The 15,407-nt window shown below is 40.2% G+C and overlaps 1 protein-coding gene across 11 annotated transcripts in view; it reads left to right on the top strand.

The window, feature by feature from the left end:
* Window positions 1-15,407, top strand: part of FGD4 (FYVE, RhoGEF and PH domain containing 4) — a 114,944-nt gene that overhangs the window by 75,024 nt on the left and 24,513 nt on the right. For all 11 annotated transcript variants that reach the window (XM_083820312.1, XM_083820315.1, XM_083820321.1 and 8 more), the window contains 2 exons: window positions 2,993-3,173; window positions 5,808-6,294. In XM_083820312.1, the coding sequence (XP_083676438.1) occupies window positions 2,993-3,173; window positions 5,808-6,294 (668 nt within the window). The remainder of the gene's footprint in view (window positions 1-2,992; window positions 3,174-5,807; window positions 6,295-15,407) is intronic.

Here is a 15,407-nt window from a genome sequence, read left to right as displayed (position 1 = left end):
AAGTTTAGTAGCTTTAATATATCCTTGTGAGGATATTAACTTATGAGATGTACAAAAGAATTGATGTACAAGTCCATTAAGTAAGAAAATTCACAGGACTGCGGGCTCTACACAATGAGTTGCAAGAAGTCTTTCTATAAAGAAGCCTAGTGCTGGTCAGTAAACCCACCCAACATCCTCTTTCCCTTTCGTCTCCTCCCCTGGGGAAATGGCAATGCCCACGCTCAATTATGTGGCCTGCTTTTTCCCAGCCCACTTGTCTCGCATTTTTCAGCTGTCCCATCGCCTTTGTCAGCGCAGTAACCTATTCAGTGCTTTGACAGTTATGTGATGCTCGTTGGCCTAATTCTGCCACACATTCTCAGAGCTCCCTGGGAAGACGGAACGTAGGAGAAACTGTTCCACAGCACTGCAGCTGCGGGTGAGCAAATGTACACAGCCCCGCAAGAAAGGCTTCAGTTAGCACATATACTCGAACACTTACACAATTTTATATTCTGTTTGTTTCAGGATTGTGTTGTAATTATTTGAAAATTACAGTATTTTCAGTTGTCCTTGCTGCACTGCATCCTTTCCCAAACTTCCTTTTTTGCTTGTTTTATCAAATAGGAACAAAGCTTAAGAGAACCGAAGGTACACACATACACATTAAATAAACTGATCTACAAGGACTTCTTTTCTTCTTCCTCTATTTCATTTGTCCCCAGTTGTAGTTGATATGATTGAAGTCTAAAGCTTTTTGTGGTACTTTCGTTTCTTCACAGTGTCCCTCATGGTACTTTTCAGACTGCAGTTATCACTGCAATCTCTCTCGAGTACAATTTAGTTATCGGATGCACAGATAAGTGTTACCTCCTATAAACTTAACCTAAGGTAGGAGGTGGAAAGTCATCCTAAATCAAGTGTCCCTTCAAATCTATCATATTCTGTGATAGTATATTTCTAAGAATTTATTCACTACCACTTTCAAGTGTTGGTTGGTGGGATTTAAGCTAATTCCTATGGCACAGTTTTTTCAGGGTGAATCAGGAAGCTGTTCTAGAATCAGGGATGTGACAAACATGGCTTTTTCCCATCCATCTATTGTGCACCCTGTAGCAGTGCTTATTTGTCTGTTGTGTAACTTGTGTGTGATTGCTGATGCACATTCTTACCTCCTTTCCCTTGTGCATGCTCCCTGGCAAATCCCAGGTACCCGCTGGAGGGTCAGGCTTTGTGGTACACCTTCATGCAGTGCCTTCAGCGTAGCAGTCGAGCCCAAGGAGCGTCTGCTGCCACAGGCGGTGACTTGTCTTCTAGTCACTGCCATATTAAACACTGGCTGATCGTTAACTATCTAATAAGAGCTTATGGTAGGGATGTGGGAAAAAATTAGAAAAAATGAAAAATATTTTTGGGGAACTGAATTTTCAGCAGTATAAATAGACAAAGGTTCACTAACTCAAGAAAGCTTGAAGCTGAAGACGAATATCTTTTCCACTGACAATTATCTTTGAAGTAATGAGGGAGAAGGTAAAGAATGAGAGCATCGACGGTTAGGGGCAGCAGTTTAAATCTCTCTTGGGAAAAGACTCCTAAGTTCCACAACATGCCTAGATCCTATGATTAATTCCTTTTCAGGATAAAATCTATATTTATGGAGGCAGCATATGTGCTTAATCAAGAAGACCAAAAAAGAGAAGGAAAAAGGGGGGCGAGGGGCAGCTTTTTAGCTTGGCAAGTAGCGTGTGGTTTGGCTTCCACCCAAGAGATCATAGAATCATTAAGGTTGGAAAAAACCTCCAAGATCGTCTGGTCCAACCGTCCCCCAACCACTGCTATCACCCACTAAACCATGTCCCCAAGCACCACGTCCAGCCTTTCCTTGAACACCCCCAGGGCCAGTGACTCCACCACCTCCCTGGGCAACCCGCTCCAATGCCTGACTACTCTTTCTGAGAAGAAATGTCTCCTCATTTCCAACCTTAACCTCCCCCAGGCACAACTTGAGGCCCTTCCCTCTAGTCCTATCACCAGTTATCTGCAAGAAGAGGCTGACCCCCAGCTCCCCACAACTTCCTTTCAGGTAGTTGCAGAGAGCAATAAGGTCTCCCCTGGGCCTCCTCTTCTCCAGACTAAACAACCCCAGTTCCCTCAGCTGCTTCTCACAGGACTTGTGTCTCAGGCCCTTCACCGGCTTTGTAGCCCTTCTCTGGACATGTTTCAGAGCCTCAAGGTCCTTCCTGTAGTGAGGGGCCCAAAGCTGAACACAGTACTCGAGGCGTGGCCTCACCAGAGCAGAGTACAGAGGGACAATGACTTCCCTGGTCCTGCTGGCTACTATGTTCCTGATACAAGCCAGGATGCTGTTGGCCTTCTTGGTCACCTGGGCACACTGCTGGCTCATGTTCAGGCAAACGTTGACCTCCCCCTCCCCCCCAGATCCCTTTCTTCTGCACAGCTTTCAAGCCACTCTGCCACAAGCCTTTGCAAGCCATTGCATGAGGTTGTTGTGGCCAAAGAGCAGGACCCGGCACTTAGCCACGTTGAACCTCATCCCATTGGCCTCTGCCCATTGATCCAACCTGTCCAGGTCCCTCTGCAGGGCCTTCCTACCCTCTGGCAGATCGACACTTCCCCCCAACTTGGTGTCATCTGCAAACTTACTGAAGGTGCACTCAATTCCCTCATCCAAATCATCAATAAAGATATTAAAGAGGATGGGCCCCAACACTGACCCTGTGGGAACGCCACTCATGATTTTTGTCAGCTGGATTTAAGTCCATGCGCCACCACTCTGGGCCTGGCCAAAATGTAACAAGATGTCTGATACCACACAGCACATAAGTGTATGAAGTTCCTGTATTCATAAAACAGCTTGAAGGTTAAGTAAATCAAAAAGACTCTCTTCTTAATTACTGTGATAAGTTCTTATGCAAAAAATCTCTTATGTGTTCTGGAAATTCAAAGAAACAACTCCTGAGTGATTGATCACTGTTACTGTTGTTTGCAGTGCCTCCAAAGCCAATTCATCTGCAGAAGGTATCACCTGTTACATACCAAACCCCTAGGCATAAAGCTTTATCAAGTCAGAAGCCAAGAATGGAGGAAGATACACCTACCCCTGTTCCTAGCGTCACAAAGGAAAAGTCCAGTAAAGTGTCAGATCTCATCCATCGTTTTGAAGGAGGCAGGTATGTGGTATAATTTTAATTCCTTTGTAGTTCTGTCATGTGTGGCTTAACACTCAAGTAACGTGTAAATAATGTTGATGGTATGGTGGTGCTCAAAACTATCCCTGCCAGAGGAGCTGATGGCAAAACTGCATGCTTTGAAATGGTGCGAGCCAATTGTATATGTGGTCTGTACAGGGCTGTGCTTCTTCATGAGGCCCTAGTCTTAATTTTTCTTTAAAGTGAGAAGACAAACACACACACACCCCTTTCAACATTTTTAAAAACATCCTGAAAAATACAATGATTTGAAATAAGTGCTGATTTAAGAATGAAACTTTGGAGCAAATCCTAAATTATCTTGTTCTCACAGGAAAAAAAAATCACTTTTATAAACAAACAGAAAAACTGCAAATCCTGGTTTTCCTTTTATACTGACTTAACCTCTTCAGATCATTTATGTGGAGAGCAAACATTTTAGTGGATGCATGCTATATGAGTTACTTGTATTGATATGGCATGCATCCACTAAACTGCTTTGTAGTACTTGGTGATTTTAGTGGAATATCTTGATGTTCCTTAGTTTTTATACTGTATTTCACAGGAAACACTTGGAACTTTGAAAACCAAGAGCTAGAGTGAGCTCTACATTCATGGAATAGTTCTATTTGTGTGTCTTTTAATTGGATGCATATGACAAACATTATAAGCTCTGAAACAGGAGTTCCAGATATATCTACTCTGTACAAAGAAAGTGACTTTCCAGAAATCCCATGACAGGGAAGCAGTTCAGGAAATGGTCCAGTGACAGTGGAGTGTTACAAGTTTGGGATATTACTTTCTTCTGTTTCCTCAGGATATTGATGTTTTGAAGGAGTGGCCCCTAGAGGGCTGAATGCGTGATGTACAACAGGTCATGTTGTAAGGAGCCAGAGTATTAAAATTTTCATTGAAAGAATGCCTCCTCAAGATGGGGGAAATTTAATCCTTTATGCAGAAGCAGCTAAGCTATGCAAAAGGAGGTTTGTTTAGTGGAATAGAAAACATTTTAGAGCTTTGTCTGCAAGAAACTTCCATCATTAGCCACAGGCTTAATTGTGCTGCTGTCATGACAACTGCCAAAAGGTGGGAAAAAGAAACTAGTGCAGCACTAGAGGTCCTGTGAATTTTATGACTAGTTCAGGTCTCCAGTCCTGTTATCACTTTGTTTCCCAGTCTTCCTTCAGAGAATTATCCAAGTCTTTTTAACAACACAGTGTCACTAGAAAAACAGTTTTACCTCTTTGATTGTTCTTCCTAGTGGCTGTGAGCTATCAAAAAGTTCTAGAATAAAATACTTACAATAGAGCATGCTTTATTGTTTTTGTTTGGTTTTGAACTCATCTGTAAGTCTGAGCAGTTACATTTTCATTGCATCTGTGGAGGTGGAGAATAAGAGGCATATAAAAGACTTTCCATAGAATTCTGACTTTTTGCAATAAAGGCAGATGTAAAGGCATCAAAATGCATCCCCGAAGGAATTGAGCTGCCTTTTGGAATTTCTCTGTCCTTAGAAATACTGCCTTCTGTGTTATCAGCTTTTTTTTTTTTTCTTTTTCCTGAAAGAGAACTTCTTCAGTTCAATGTGCCCTCGTGCCAATGAGCTGTATGTTTGTTTTTGCTAGCCATGCCTGCTGGATTGTACAGAAATTCTTTCAATATTATGCAAATAAAGGAATCTGTGAAGAAAGCACTGGAAACTTTTTTTTTTGTAGACTTTACAGGCATTTTGTTTTGGGGAGAAGTTGAGTAGATTTTTGGCTAACGTTATTCCTAATGAAATTAGTGTACACCCAATAATACCTCTCCAGTGATAAACTCTCTTCAAATCTCTGATCTCTGCTGATGAGAAACTTTCCTAATTAGCATGCCTAATTCTGGAATGCCCTGCTGTGACTGGGGAAGGAGTGCACATTTTGAAAACGTGCTCAGCTCAGAGAATGTGTCTTCCATGAAGGTCAACTTCACTTGTAATTATTGGTCTTCAAATGGCTAGGTAGCATGTTCATGAATGACAAACTGATCGTCGAGTATGATAACATGTTTTCGTTAGTCTGTACAGTTCATAAACATATAGGCATGGGAGAAAGTTAATTAAGCCACTTTACTGTATGCATGCAATGGAAAAATGTCAATGAATTATAGCTAAGTTTCTCAGCATTTTGGGAGTGCTTTTTTTTTTTTTAAAAAGAAAGAATAATTTCTGCACAACAATGAGAAATGATTTAGTTCTTTTGTTATATGATGGAAGAAAATGAAGCTAGTGTAAGATATTTTTCAAGCTACTTGTATAGAAGTTCATAATATACTTATAGTATTTGTATAAACTGTCCTATAAATAAGGAGTAAACATACATAGAGAGATGAGGATGTAGTCAATCAATATAGACTCCAGGTTTTCACTAAGAAATGCATGTTATGCTTTAATGGAAAAATGCTATTCAAGTCTTGGTGGTGTGAACTTCCTAATATTAATATAGGAAGAAATGATTTGGAGGAACTGTTTATATGGTCTAACTGTCCTATTTCCCTTAATAGTTGTTTAGTTATTTTTTTCTTTTATAATGCCATGTTTAACTTTTCTCTCATCTGTGTTTTGCTTGTCTGGTGTCATAGCCCATTCAGTCCTAGTGATTTGAAGAAAGATTCCTCTGTTCTCAACATCTCTAAATCTCAAGGAAGATATGGATCAACACCATCACCTCAGCCAAAATTCCCCTCCCAACAACTGCTACAAAAACAGGGAAACAGTAATACCAACAAAACTCAGGTTGCACAGACACACACAGCCAATGGTGTACTAGCACAAGACCAGATGGAACGTGAGGACAGGAGGATACCTGACCATGGCTCTGCTGTGTCCACCCCAGTTCCAGATAATTCAATCAACAGCAGCTTAATAAATGGCGAAAGAGTAAGTACGTCCAGAGAGTCATTAGAAACTACAACTTCCTGTGAAGGACAGATACTTAACAGCTGCTACAGGACTCCAAGCGGTGATACACTGCTCCCGTCTGACAATGAAACTCTAGAAATTAATACTAACATGGAGGAAGAACCAAATGAGGAAATCAGCAAACAAGATCAACCTATAGAAACAAAGGTAAAGAGAGAAGTTGTTTCTTTCTTGCGATATTGCTGCTCTGTGTATTTTCTCTAGACTTCTATTTATAAAAGTAAGCTTCATAGGGCAGGTCAGAAAGCTGAAAATCTTCTAGTTATTTTTCCTCTAAAATTTATTACTGTAATTTATTATCTAAAATTTATTACTGTTTCCTCATTATTTAAAAAAAAAAATTATTTAAAAGTAATCAGCAAAATGTCTTAAACTACAAAAAGAGAGCTGAAAGTTTGACTGTCCAGTGGCAATTGCTTCTGAAACAATCTGTCAAAAAAAAATTGCAATTTGGAAAAATTTTCTTGGTGTTGGTAATTTTATGTTAACCTGTAAAATGACACAAAGCTAGAGCAGAGGCTGTGCCACCAAAAGGATACCAACGTTTCAAATGTGTTCAAAGAGGTTAAAAGGAGGGGTGGGAGGGGAAAGGAAAATTTTGTTCTTACATTCCCTCTTCTTCCCACCTCCTCCCCCTAAGTTAGGCATCGGAGGGTTTGAAAAAAAAAAAAAGTGAAACTGAAATATGTGTACATGTTTAGCACTAACTGTGAGGAAGGAGTTACTGGCATATACAAAATAAAATTTCATGCGTATTAAACTGAAGCAAAACAGGGCTTCAGGAAAAACTGTCAAATGGATCCTTAACTTAGATGTAGTTGTCAAATCTGGAAAGGCAGTGGCAGTCTGCTAGTTACCAGATAGAAAAGAGATTCAGAGAATACTAAATATATGCTTTGTTAGCAAGAACTATAGAACATGATGAATTTGAGCTTCCTCATAAGGAAGGTTTTAAATTATTAAGGAAAGTAAGTGGGTGGAAGAAAATCTGTCTTAGAAAAATTAATTGCTGAGAAAATTTGTGAAATTTCCCCTTTTAAATGTTTGATTATGCAGTTTGCCTTCTTGTACAGAAGCATTCATGGCCAGTGAACATCATCAATAATTTCAGTCAATCTTTGCTCTGCGTGAGTCACTGCAGAGGGTCTGGGCTGGCACCTTCTGAGCCCTGCTCTTCTCCACAGAACTAAAGGGGAGAGCGGCTAGCTGAACATCCCGTTGTGTGTTGCTGAGCACTGCTAAATCTGTTCTCCAGTTGTCATGTGTACACCTGCATGAGCCAACTACAAAAATTCAGGGAGATTGTGGAGCTGGAAATGCAGGACTACATAGCTTTGGACTGCATATCAGTGTCTTCAGAGAATCATAGAATGATTTGGGTTTGAAAGAACCTTAAAGATTATCTGGTTCTGAACCCCTGCTATGGACAGGGGCACCTCCCACCAGACCAGATTGCCCAAAGCCCCATCCAACCTGGCCTTGAACAGTTCCAGGGATAGGGCAGCCACAGCTTCTCTGAGCAACCTGTTCCAGTGCCTCACCATCCTCATAGTAAAGAATTTCTTCCTAATATCTAATCTAAACCTACCCTCTTTTAGGTTAAAACCATTACCTGTTGTCTTATCACTACAATTCCTGATAAAGCGTCCCTCCCTCTCTCTCTTCTGTAAGCCTCCTTTAAGTACTGGAAGGCTGCTATAAGGTTCTTCTGGAGCCCTCTCTCCTCCAGGCTGAACAACCCCGTCTCTCTCAGCCTGTTTTCATAGGAGTGGTGCTCCAGATCATTCTCATGGCCCTCCTCTGGACTCACTCCAACAGGTCCCTGTCTTTCCTATGCTGGAGGCCCCAGCGTACTATGCTGGAGCATACTATGCTGTCTTTCCTATGCTGGAGGCCCCACCCTACTCCAGGTGGGGTCTCAGATCAGCAGAGTAAATGGGGTGAATCACCTCTGTTGACCTGCTGGCCACACTTCTTTCAATGCAGTCCAGGAAACAATTGGCTTTCTGGGCTGCAAGCACACATTGCCATCTCATATTCAAGTTTTCAGCCACTACTACCCCCAAGTCCTTCTGTGTAGGGCTGCTCTTAATGCAGCCATCCCCCAGCCTGTATTCATGTTTGGGGTTGCCCTGACCCAAGTGGAGGACCTTGCACTTGGCCTTGAACTCTCAAGCCTGTCCAGATCCCTCTGGACAGCATCCCTGCCTTCTTTCGTGTTAACTACACCCCTCAGCTTGGTGTCATCCACAAACTTTCTGAGGGCGCACTCAATCCCACTATCCATGTTGCTGACAGATATGTTTAATAATACAGTCCCAATACAGACCCCTAAGGGGCACCACTTCTTGCTGGTCTCCACCTGGACGTTGAGCCGTTGACAGCAACTCTTTGAATGTGACCATCCAAACAAGTCCTTACCCACTGAGTTGTCCATTTGTCAAATCCATACCTCTCTATGTTAGAGACAAGAATGTTGTATGGGACAACATCAAATGCTTTGTACAATTTGAGGTGGATGATATCAGTAGCTCTTCCATTAACCCCTAATGCTGTACCCCTGTTGTAGAAGGCCACCAAATTTATCAGGCACAATTTGCTCTTAGTGAAGCCATGCTGGCTGTCACCAGTCACCTGTCCGTTTTCCATGTGCATTAACAGAGCTTCCAGGAGGATCTGCTCCATGAACTTCTTATACAACTACTTTGCTGTTTTCATTTACAAAACAGCAGCATCTCTCCAAGCCCTTGAATTAGGTTAACTAGGGATCCTGTATGTACCTGCTGAGGATAAATTCTGTATCTAGGAAAGATGGGACACAAATTTACGTGTATTACAGGGTCATGCCAAGAAGGTGCTAGTATGTAGGTTGGGTTTTTTTTGTTTGTTTTTTGTGTTGTTTTGTTTGAGCAATTTGTTTTTGCTACTAATGATTAAAAGTAATTTTCATGTAAACATAAATCTGATAGTGATTCGGGGTGCCTTTAACATGCCACACCTTTCATTATGTTTCTGTCTTATGATCGGTAATGCCTGCTTCCCTTCTTTGTGCCAATAAAGTGCTGAATGCTCCATGGGCAATGCTAAGCTTGAATCCAAGTTGTGCAGTAAGGTGCTGGCAGGATTTTTCAGGAAAAGGCAGAGATGGGAAGCATTTACGTTGTCATATCCAGGAAGGAACTGAGCAAATGGTTGGAGAAAATGTGATTGGGAGCAATCTCATTAAAGTGTCTTTGACCTGCTGGGTGACCAACAAAAGTTATCTGGCCTGTATTGACCAAGAGCCCAAGTGCGAGGCTGTTACTAGATGTACTGTTTGTTGATGTTAGAAGGGTAAAAAACAAAACAAAACCAACCACAGAACAAGCCCATGTAGGATAACTCTTAAGACAGCGTCAGTGGAGAACTGGATCTATAAAAACTGAATTGGATGATAACAGCACTTTCTGAGATACCAGTATGCTTGTGGTGCAAGAACATCCTCTTTAATGATGTTAAGAAGCATATCTACCATAGATTGATCTGAGGGCCATACTTTACAAAATAAAACACTAATTTAGATTAGGGTAATGCAATTTATAGATTGAAATGAAATTGAGTTTGAAGTGGCTGCTGCCATGCCATCTGGAGTATAGGAGGGCAGGGTGCTGAGGGACAAGAGAGGTCTGATAGAGCTCTAAGCTCTTACTGTGTCCAAGTAGGCATTGGAAAGAAACAAGAGCATTTAGGCAGTTTGTAGATTTTACTAAGCACCCTTATTGTCAGTAAAAGATCTTAAAACTGAGATGCAGTTGAGTTGAAGTTGCACTTCACTGAGTAACAGCACCTTTCTGTTCTTTTTAATTAAGCAAGCATGTGTGTAGGTAAAATTGAGTGAAAGCAAATAGGAGTAGATGCATGCAAGTCATAGACAAATTTTAAATTATGTATCTGATACTTATTTTGGTAGCAATGTGAATGAAGTTTCTCGTCTCCTGTATGCCATACTTCCTAATTCAGGGAAGGCTGGTGCAGCCTCACTTTGAGTACTAGTTGCAGTACCAGACACCACAGTTTATAAGGACATAAAACTATTAGTGTGTGTCCAGAGGAGGACTACGAAGATGATGAGGGGTCTGGAGGGCAAGATGTATGAGGAGCAGCTGAGGCCCCATGGTTTGTTCAGCCCAAAGCAGAGCAGGCTGAGGGGAGGCCTCATGGCGGCCTGCAGCTCCCTCAGGGAGCTCAGGGAGCTCCTCCGAGGGGAGCGGAGGGGCAGGCGCTGAGCTCTGCTCTCTGGGGACAGTGACAGGACCCGAGGGAACGGCATGGAGTTGGGACAGGGGAAGATCAGGCTGGATGTTAGGAAAAGATTCAAGAAGCGTTTGGACAACAGATGTATGGTCTGATTTTTTGGTGGTCCTGTGTGGGGCCAAGAATTGGACTTGATGATCCTTATGGGTCACTTCCAACTTGGGATATTCTATGATTCTTTTAGTCCACTGCTGGAAAGGGTGAATTAAACCAGGGAATGGTACAAAACTGAAGCAGAAACTGGTTTTTAGACCAGTTTTTACTGGTTTACCGGTTTTTACTTAGAAGTAATGGTGCTCTTACATTTTCTACCCCACCTCCTCATCACTGTAGGTCTGACTAAAGTCAAATTCTTGCAGGTTCTGGAAAAGTTTAGGTGAAACTAACTAAATTCGACAGTGATCTGAGACTTTTTCCCCAAATGAGCAGACCACAGTATGTATTATTTCTCTTATTTACTGTATTAGTCTGAAAGTCACAAACCACAAATACCACAAGGAAAAAGATGATTGAAAGTTAAGTTTCCTGCCTTGCAGCAGAAGCACCTTCTGTCATAAAATTTGTTTTTTCTAAAATGCGGAGGCTGAATAGTACAAGAACATCCCAATCAATTAGCTTCCTGAATAACATCTTGTGAGAAATCTGCTACTGGAGTTAACTGCAGGCAAGAAGACAAATGCTTCTGTATTTGTTGTGAGATTTGGTAGGGAATGGAGATATTGACTGCATGCATGCCATAGATGGAGAAGAATCCATTGCACATCTTTATTAAAGTATTTACTTGATAGCTCCTTTTAATGGCCATGCTGGGGGCTCTGGTGTTTCAGATGCAAAACCTGGTGGAGGTCATGTGTTTCTAAAGGTAAGGTGAAGGATTGATTTAAATAGGGTGAAACTTTTGTGCTATGTTAACTTTCTGCCAAGAAACGTTTAACTGTTGCAATTCTTGAGTAACAGAGAAAGTAAAATCCTGGTTCTACATTTTATGTTCTTCTTTAGCAGCAGTAAATCATGAACAAAGCTGTATATCTTTAGTACCCAATATAAATATGTGTAAATCCTCTTGAAGAATTGCCTTTTTAGGGTTAGTAGGATCTTCGCTGCTTATCTTGGTTACTATGCAAGAAACTCACAGATCACTTTCATAATAAACTGTTGCATAGAGTTAATTTGTCAGAAGGTGGTGGTAATATTCAATAGCTCATGCAAAATTTAGTGTTTAACTTGATTTCAGAAACTAACTCAAGAGATTAAATGAAATCTTAAATTCTCATGGAGATTTACATTTATTTTCCCAATACTCACAGAACAAAGCTTCAGATCAAGAACCAGCCATGACACAGATGGTTTTAGGAAAGGAAAAACCCACTCTCTTACTTTAGACCAAACTCAGCATTTAAATCAAACAATCAATATCACACAATGTGGATTGAATGAGTTTTGCTTATATTTTACATCTCTCACCACATCTGTGTTTCTCAATATATTATTGCAAAGCCTGTGGGGTAAGGGCTATGCTGTGATAGGTGTGAATCATAAACTGCATCACTATCGTGTTGGTAGGTATAGTTTTCTTGACAGGAGATGGTACTTGGGAGATGGTATAAAGTCATCTTTAAATTAGTGCAATCTGTGCAGGTTTTGCACAAGATGCAAAGAATTCATATCCTCAGCAGCATTTTTCGTACCTCATCTAAATTTGAGAGTTCAATTTAGGTAGAAATTATTTGCTTTCATAGAATGGTGTGGGTTGGAAGGGACCTTAAAGATCATCTAGTTCCAAGCCCCCTGCCATGGGCAGGGACACCTTCCACTAGACCAGGTTGCTCAAAGCCTCATCCGGTCTGTCCTTGAACACTTCCAGGGATGGGGCATCCACAACTTTAAGGTCTTAAGCATCCATAGTAATTATATGGATGTGGAACTTTGTACTAAAGAATAGGCAGCTAAGCCCAGGTGAAATATGTAATTTAAAAATCCTATCTAGAGATACAGGTTTGCAGTCCTGCCTGCATGAACTTTGTCAGATGGTTGGATAGAATGGAAAGTATGGTTTGCTTGAAATTAATAATTTTTAAATACTTTTAGCTAATAACTTATCCAACCAGAAAATATCTGTTTCAGGTCATTAGAAAGGTCAGTTTAAAGATATGTCACAAAACTGTCTAATTTGCAATTTTCAAAGGTTAGTTTTTGGAGGACAAATTGAACTGAGAGTTCAGTTCATCTGCAACCATTAGAACAGTAAAGTTTGAATCAACTTTATCCTTTCATTTGGAAAAGAGTAATGCATTCTTTTAAATAAGGTGTTTAAAAAAAATGCTTTGGTATTTTTGATATGGTTGCATTCTGCTTTACAGTAGATCTCAGGAACTTAGTGTTACCTTACGCTTCTGATATTTTGATCAACGGTTGAAATTCAGCCTCTAGTTGAATATTCTCTGTATATCACTAACCATTCCTGGTTGTTTTTATATTTTGAGTTGCCTTCTGTTTAGGGTCATCTCATAAGTTTGAAAGGTTCTCCCCAAATCATTGAGCTGTGCTTGAAGTGAGTGGAGTATGTATTCCAGGTATACTTTGTAGTAAATTTTTATCTCAATCTGTTTTGTTAACTGCAGAGAATCCAATATAAATGCTGAATTACTAAAAGCATAAAGAAGTCCTATGAGATACAGAAAATACTTCCAGTAAAAGTGTGTCCAGTTCTTTCATTTCTTGTGTCTTATTATCTTGCTTGGGAAAAGAGATATGTGCATTTATGGTTATATGCTGTGAAAATAAACCTTGACTTGTAACTTGAAACAGACTTAAAATTCCCTTCCACTGTTAATGATTAGATATATTCATCAGATTCATCAACACTGAAGTTCTCAGAAGTTGAATACTAACATCATGTTTTTCTTTATTTTTTTTAAGTTTCTTTGAATATTTTTTTCCCCATTTATCTCTACAAGGTATTTCTTGAACAGCTCCAATAACTAACAGCTATGTCATTCTAACTGTCATAAAGTATTTTTCAGTATTTATTTCCAAATAATGTTGCAAGACTTACTTTGCTATTCGGAATAGCCCCATGCAGGGCTGCAGACCCTGTGCCTCTTCTGCTCTGCCTGCCCTGAGCCCATAGCTGTATCCACTCCAAACAGCAGGTGGGTGCCCAAGCTGAGGGCAGAGGTGCAGCAGAGGCTTCACACATCACTTCTACTTGGCACAATGATGAGTCTTTTTATCAATTGTAAAACTTGAGAACTATGGAACTGGACTTGTTTCACCCCCTGCATTCAGGACAAGTGGCAGTCATTTCCATCAAAAAAAAACTCAACAGGAGATGGATGCCACTACTAGCAAAATAGCCTGTGACCTGTTGTTTCCAACAGGAAGGAAGCTGGAGTTGACCTCATTGAAACCAGGTGTTTTTCTTCAGATAGGATGCTGGAAGGGCACAGAAGTGGGAGAATGAGAAGGGAGAGGGATGGAGCTAGCAGAAGAAAACACAGTTGGGAGTTTTTCTAAAATGTGGACAAATATTGAGATGTTGCAGTGGGAATCTGAAGACTTCCATAAAAGAAAAATAGCAATACAGTTTTCTGTTATTCTTGCACTGATCTAACCCTGTAGGTGAATGTTCGTATGCTAGAATAAGAATGTGCCACTGTGATTAAAAGAGAACTCATCCGTGGTGTGTGTTTTCCCACACAGAAGACTCCTGAGTCAGGTAGTGACTGTAGAAAGGAGACCGAGGTTCAAAAATTATGACGATGTGTGAGGGAGGTACTGAAAGGATGGAAAAGCTGAGGGGTAAAAGGGTTTTGTCCTGGCTCAGGGGTGAGGATTGAATGCTTTTTCTGAATTGCTCATTTTGTATATTTTTTGAGTCTGCTGTGCATGATTTTTCTCTCACCTAATTAGTTCGCATAATCTTCTGAGAACTGTAAATCGATTCTGTAGCAGTGCTTCAGGGAGATAGTGGGTTTTAGCAAAAAATAACAATCAAACAAAAAACCAAAAACCTGAAACATACATACATGCAGAGGAGCCAGTAGCCTCCATGGTTTTGTGCCTCAAGCAAGTCCACGTGTAAAATTCCTTGCAAATGACTGCTCTAAACAGCATGTTGGAGCTATAACTGCAAATCCTTTAGCACTCTGCAGTGTCTCTTGACAGCACTTAAAATGCTGTTCTGTAGGTTACTGTGGTTGCTATGTGGATTGAAACATTTAATGAACAGCTTTGAAGTCACTATTGAAAGCCTGTATTTAGGGAGGGAACTTGCTATGTAGCAGTGTGGCTGTTAACTCTGAAGATCAGAGTTGAAATGAGTTCAGATCTGGAATACTTGCTGAATACTGAAAGGTGACAAAAATGACTGTTGTCCTTTACATGAAAGCTCTGTACTTCATTACTCACTATTCTGCGAACAATCTTTATAAATAAATGTACTTGCAAATGTTTATCTTGCAGAAAGCAGTATGCAGTTTGAAATCAGAAATAACTGTTTCAAGATCTCTCTACTTATTTACTTATTTTTAAGTATTTCTACAATTTGTCTAGAAAATTCCCACTGTCCTATAAGCTCTATTTGGACATACACTGCCACTTACATAGTCAGATTCAGATAGATTCAGATGTCATTAAACACAAACACTTTTCAACATGACTGCTAAATCTAGAAGAAAATCTTGTAGTGGAAGAGTCATTTTGTTGAATTTGACACTTGTGAGCATGAGGCATTTCCCTAACATTTTAGTATTTTAGAAGGGTGCACTTTCATTATTTTGAAACAACTCAGAATTTTATATTCTAGCATACTAAATTTAATATTGAAATTTGAACAAACATTTTAGGTTATATTTAGCAGAAGAATCAAAAATATGTTTTGTGGAATGAAAAACTTTAAAGTGAAAACTTTCCTTGAGAAGTAAAAATGGCTTGTGTAAAGAGCTAATGAGGTAGCACTCTAATTG

The sequence above is a fragment of the Anser anser genome, assembly GCF_964211835.1.
Source record: "Anser anser genome assembly, chromosome: 1".
In the NCBI taxonomy this organism is placed as follows: Eukaryota; Metazoa; Chordata; class Aves; order Anseriformes; family Anatidae; genus Anser; species Anser anser.
Note: the sequence above shows the minus strand (reverse complement) of the source record. Positions and strands in the feature narration are given on the sequence as shown.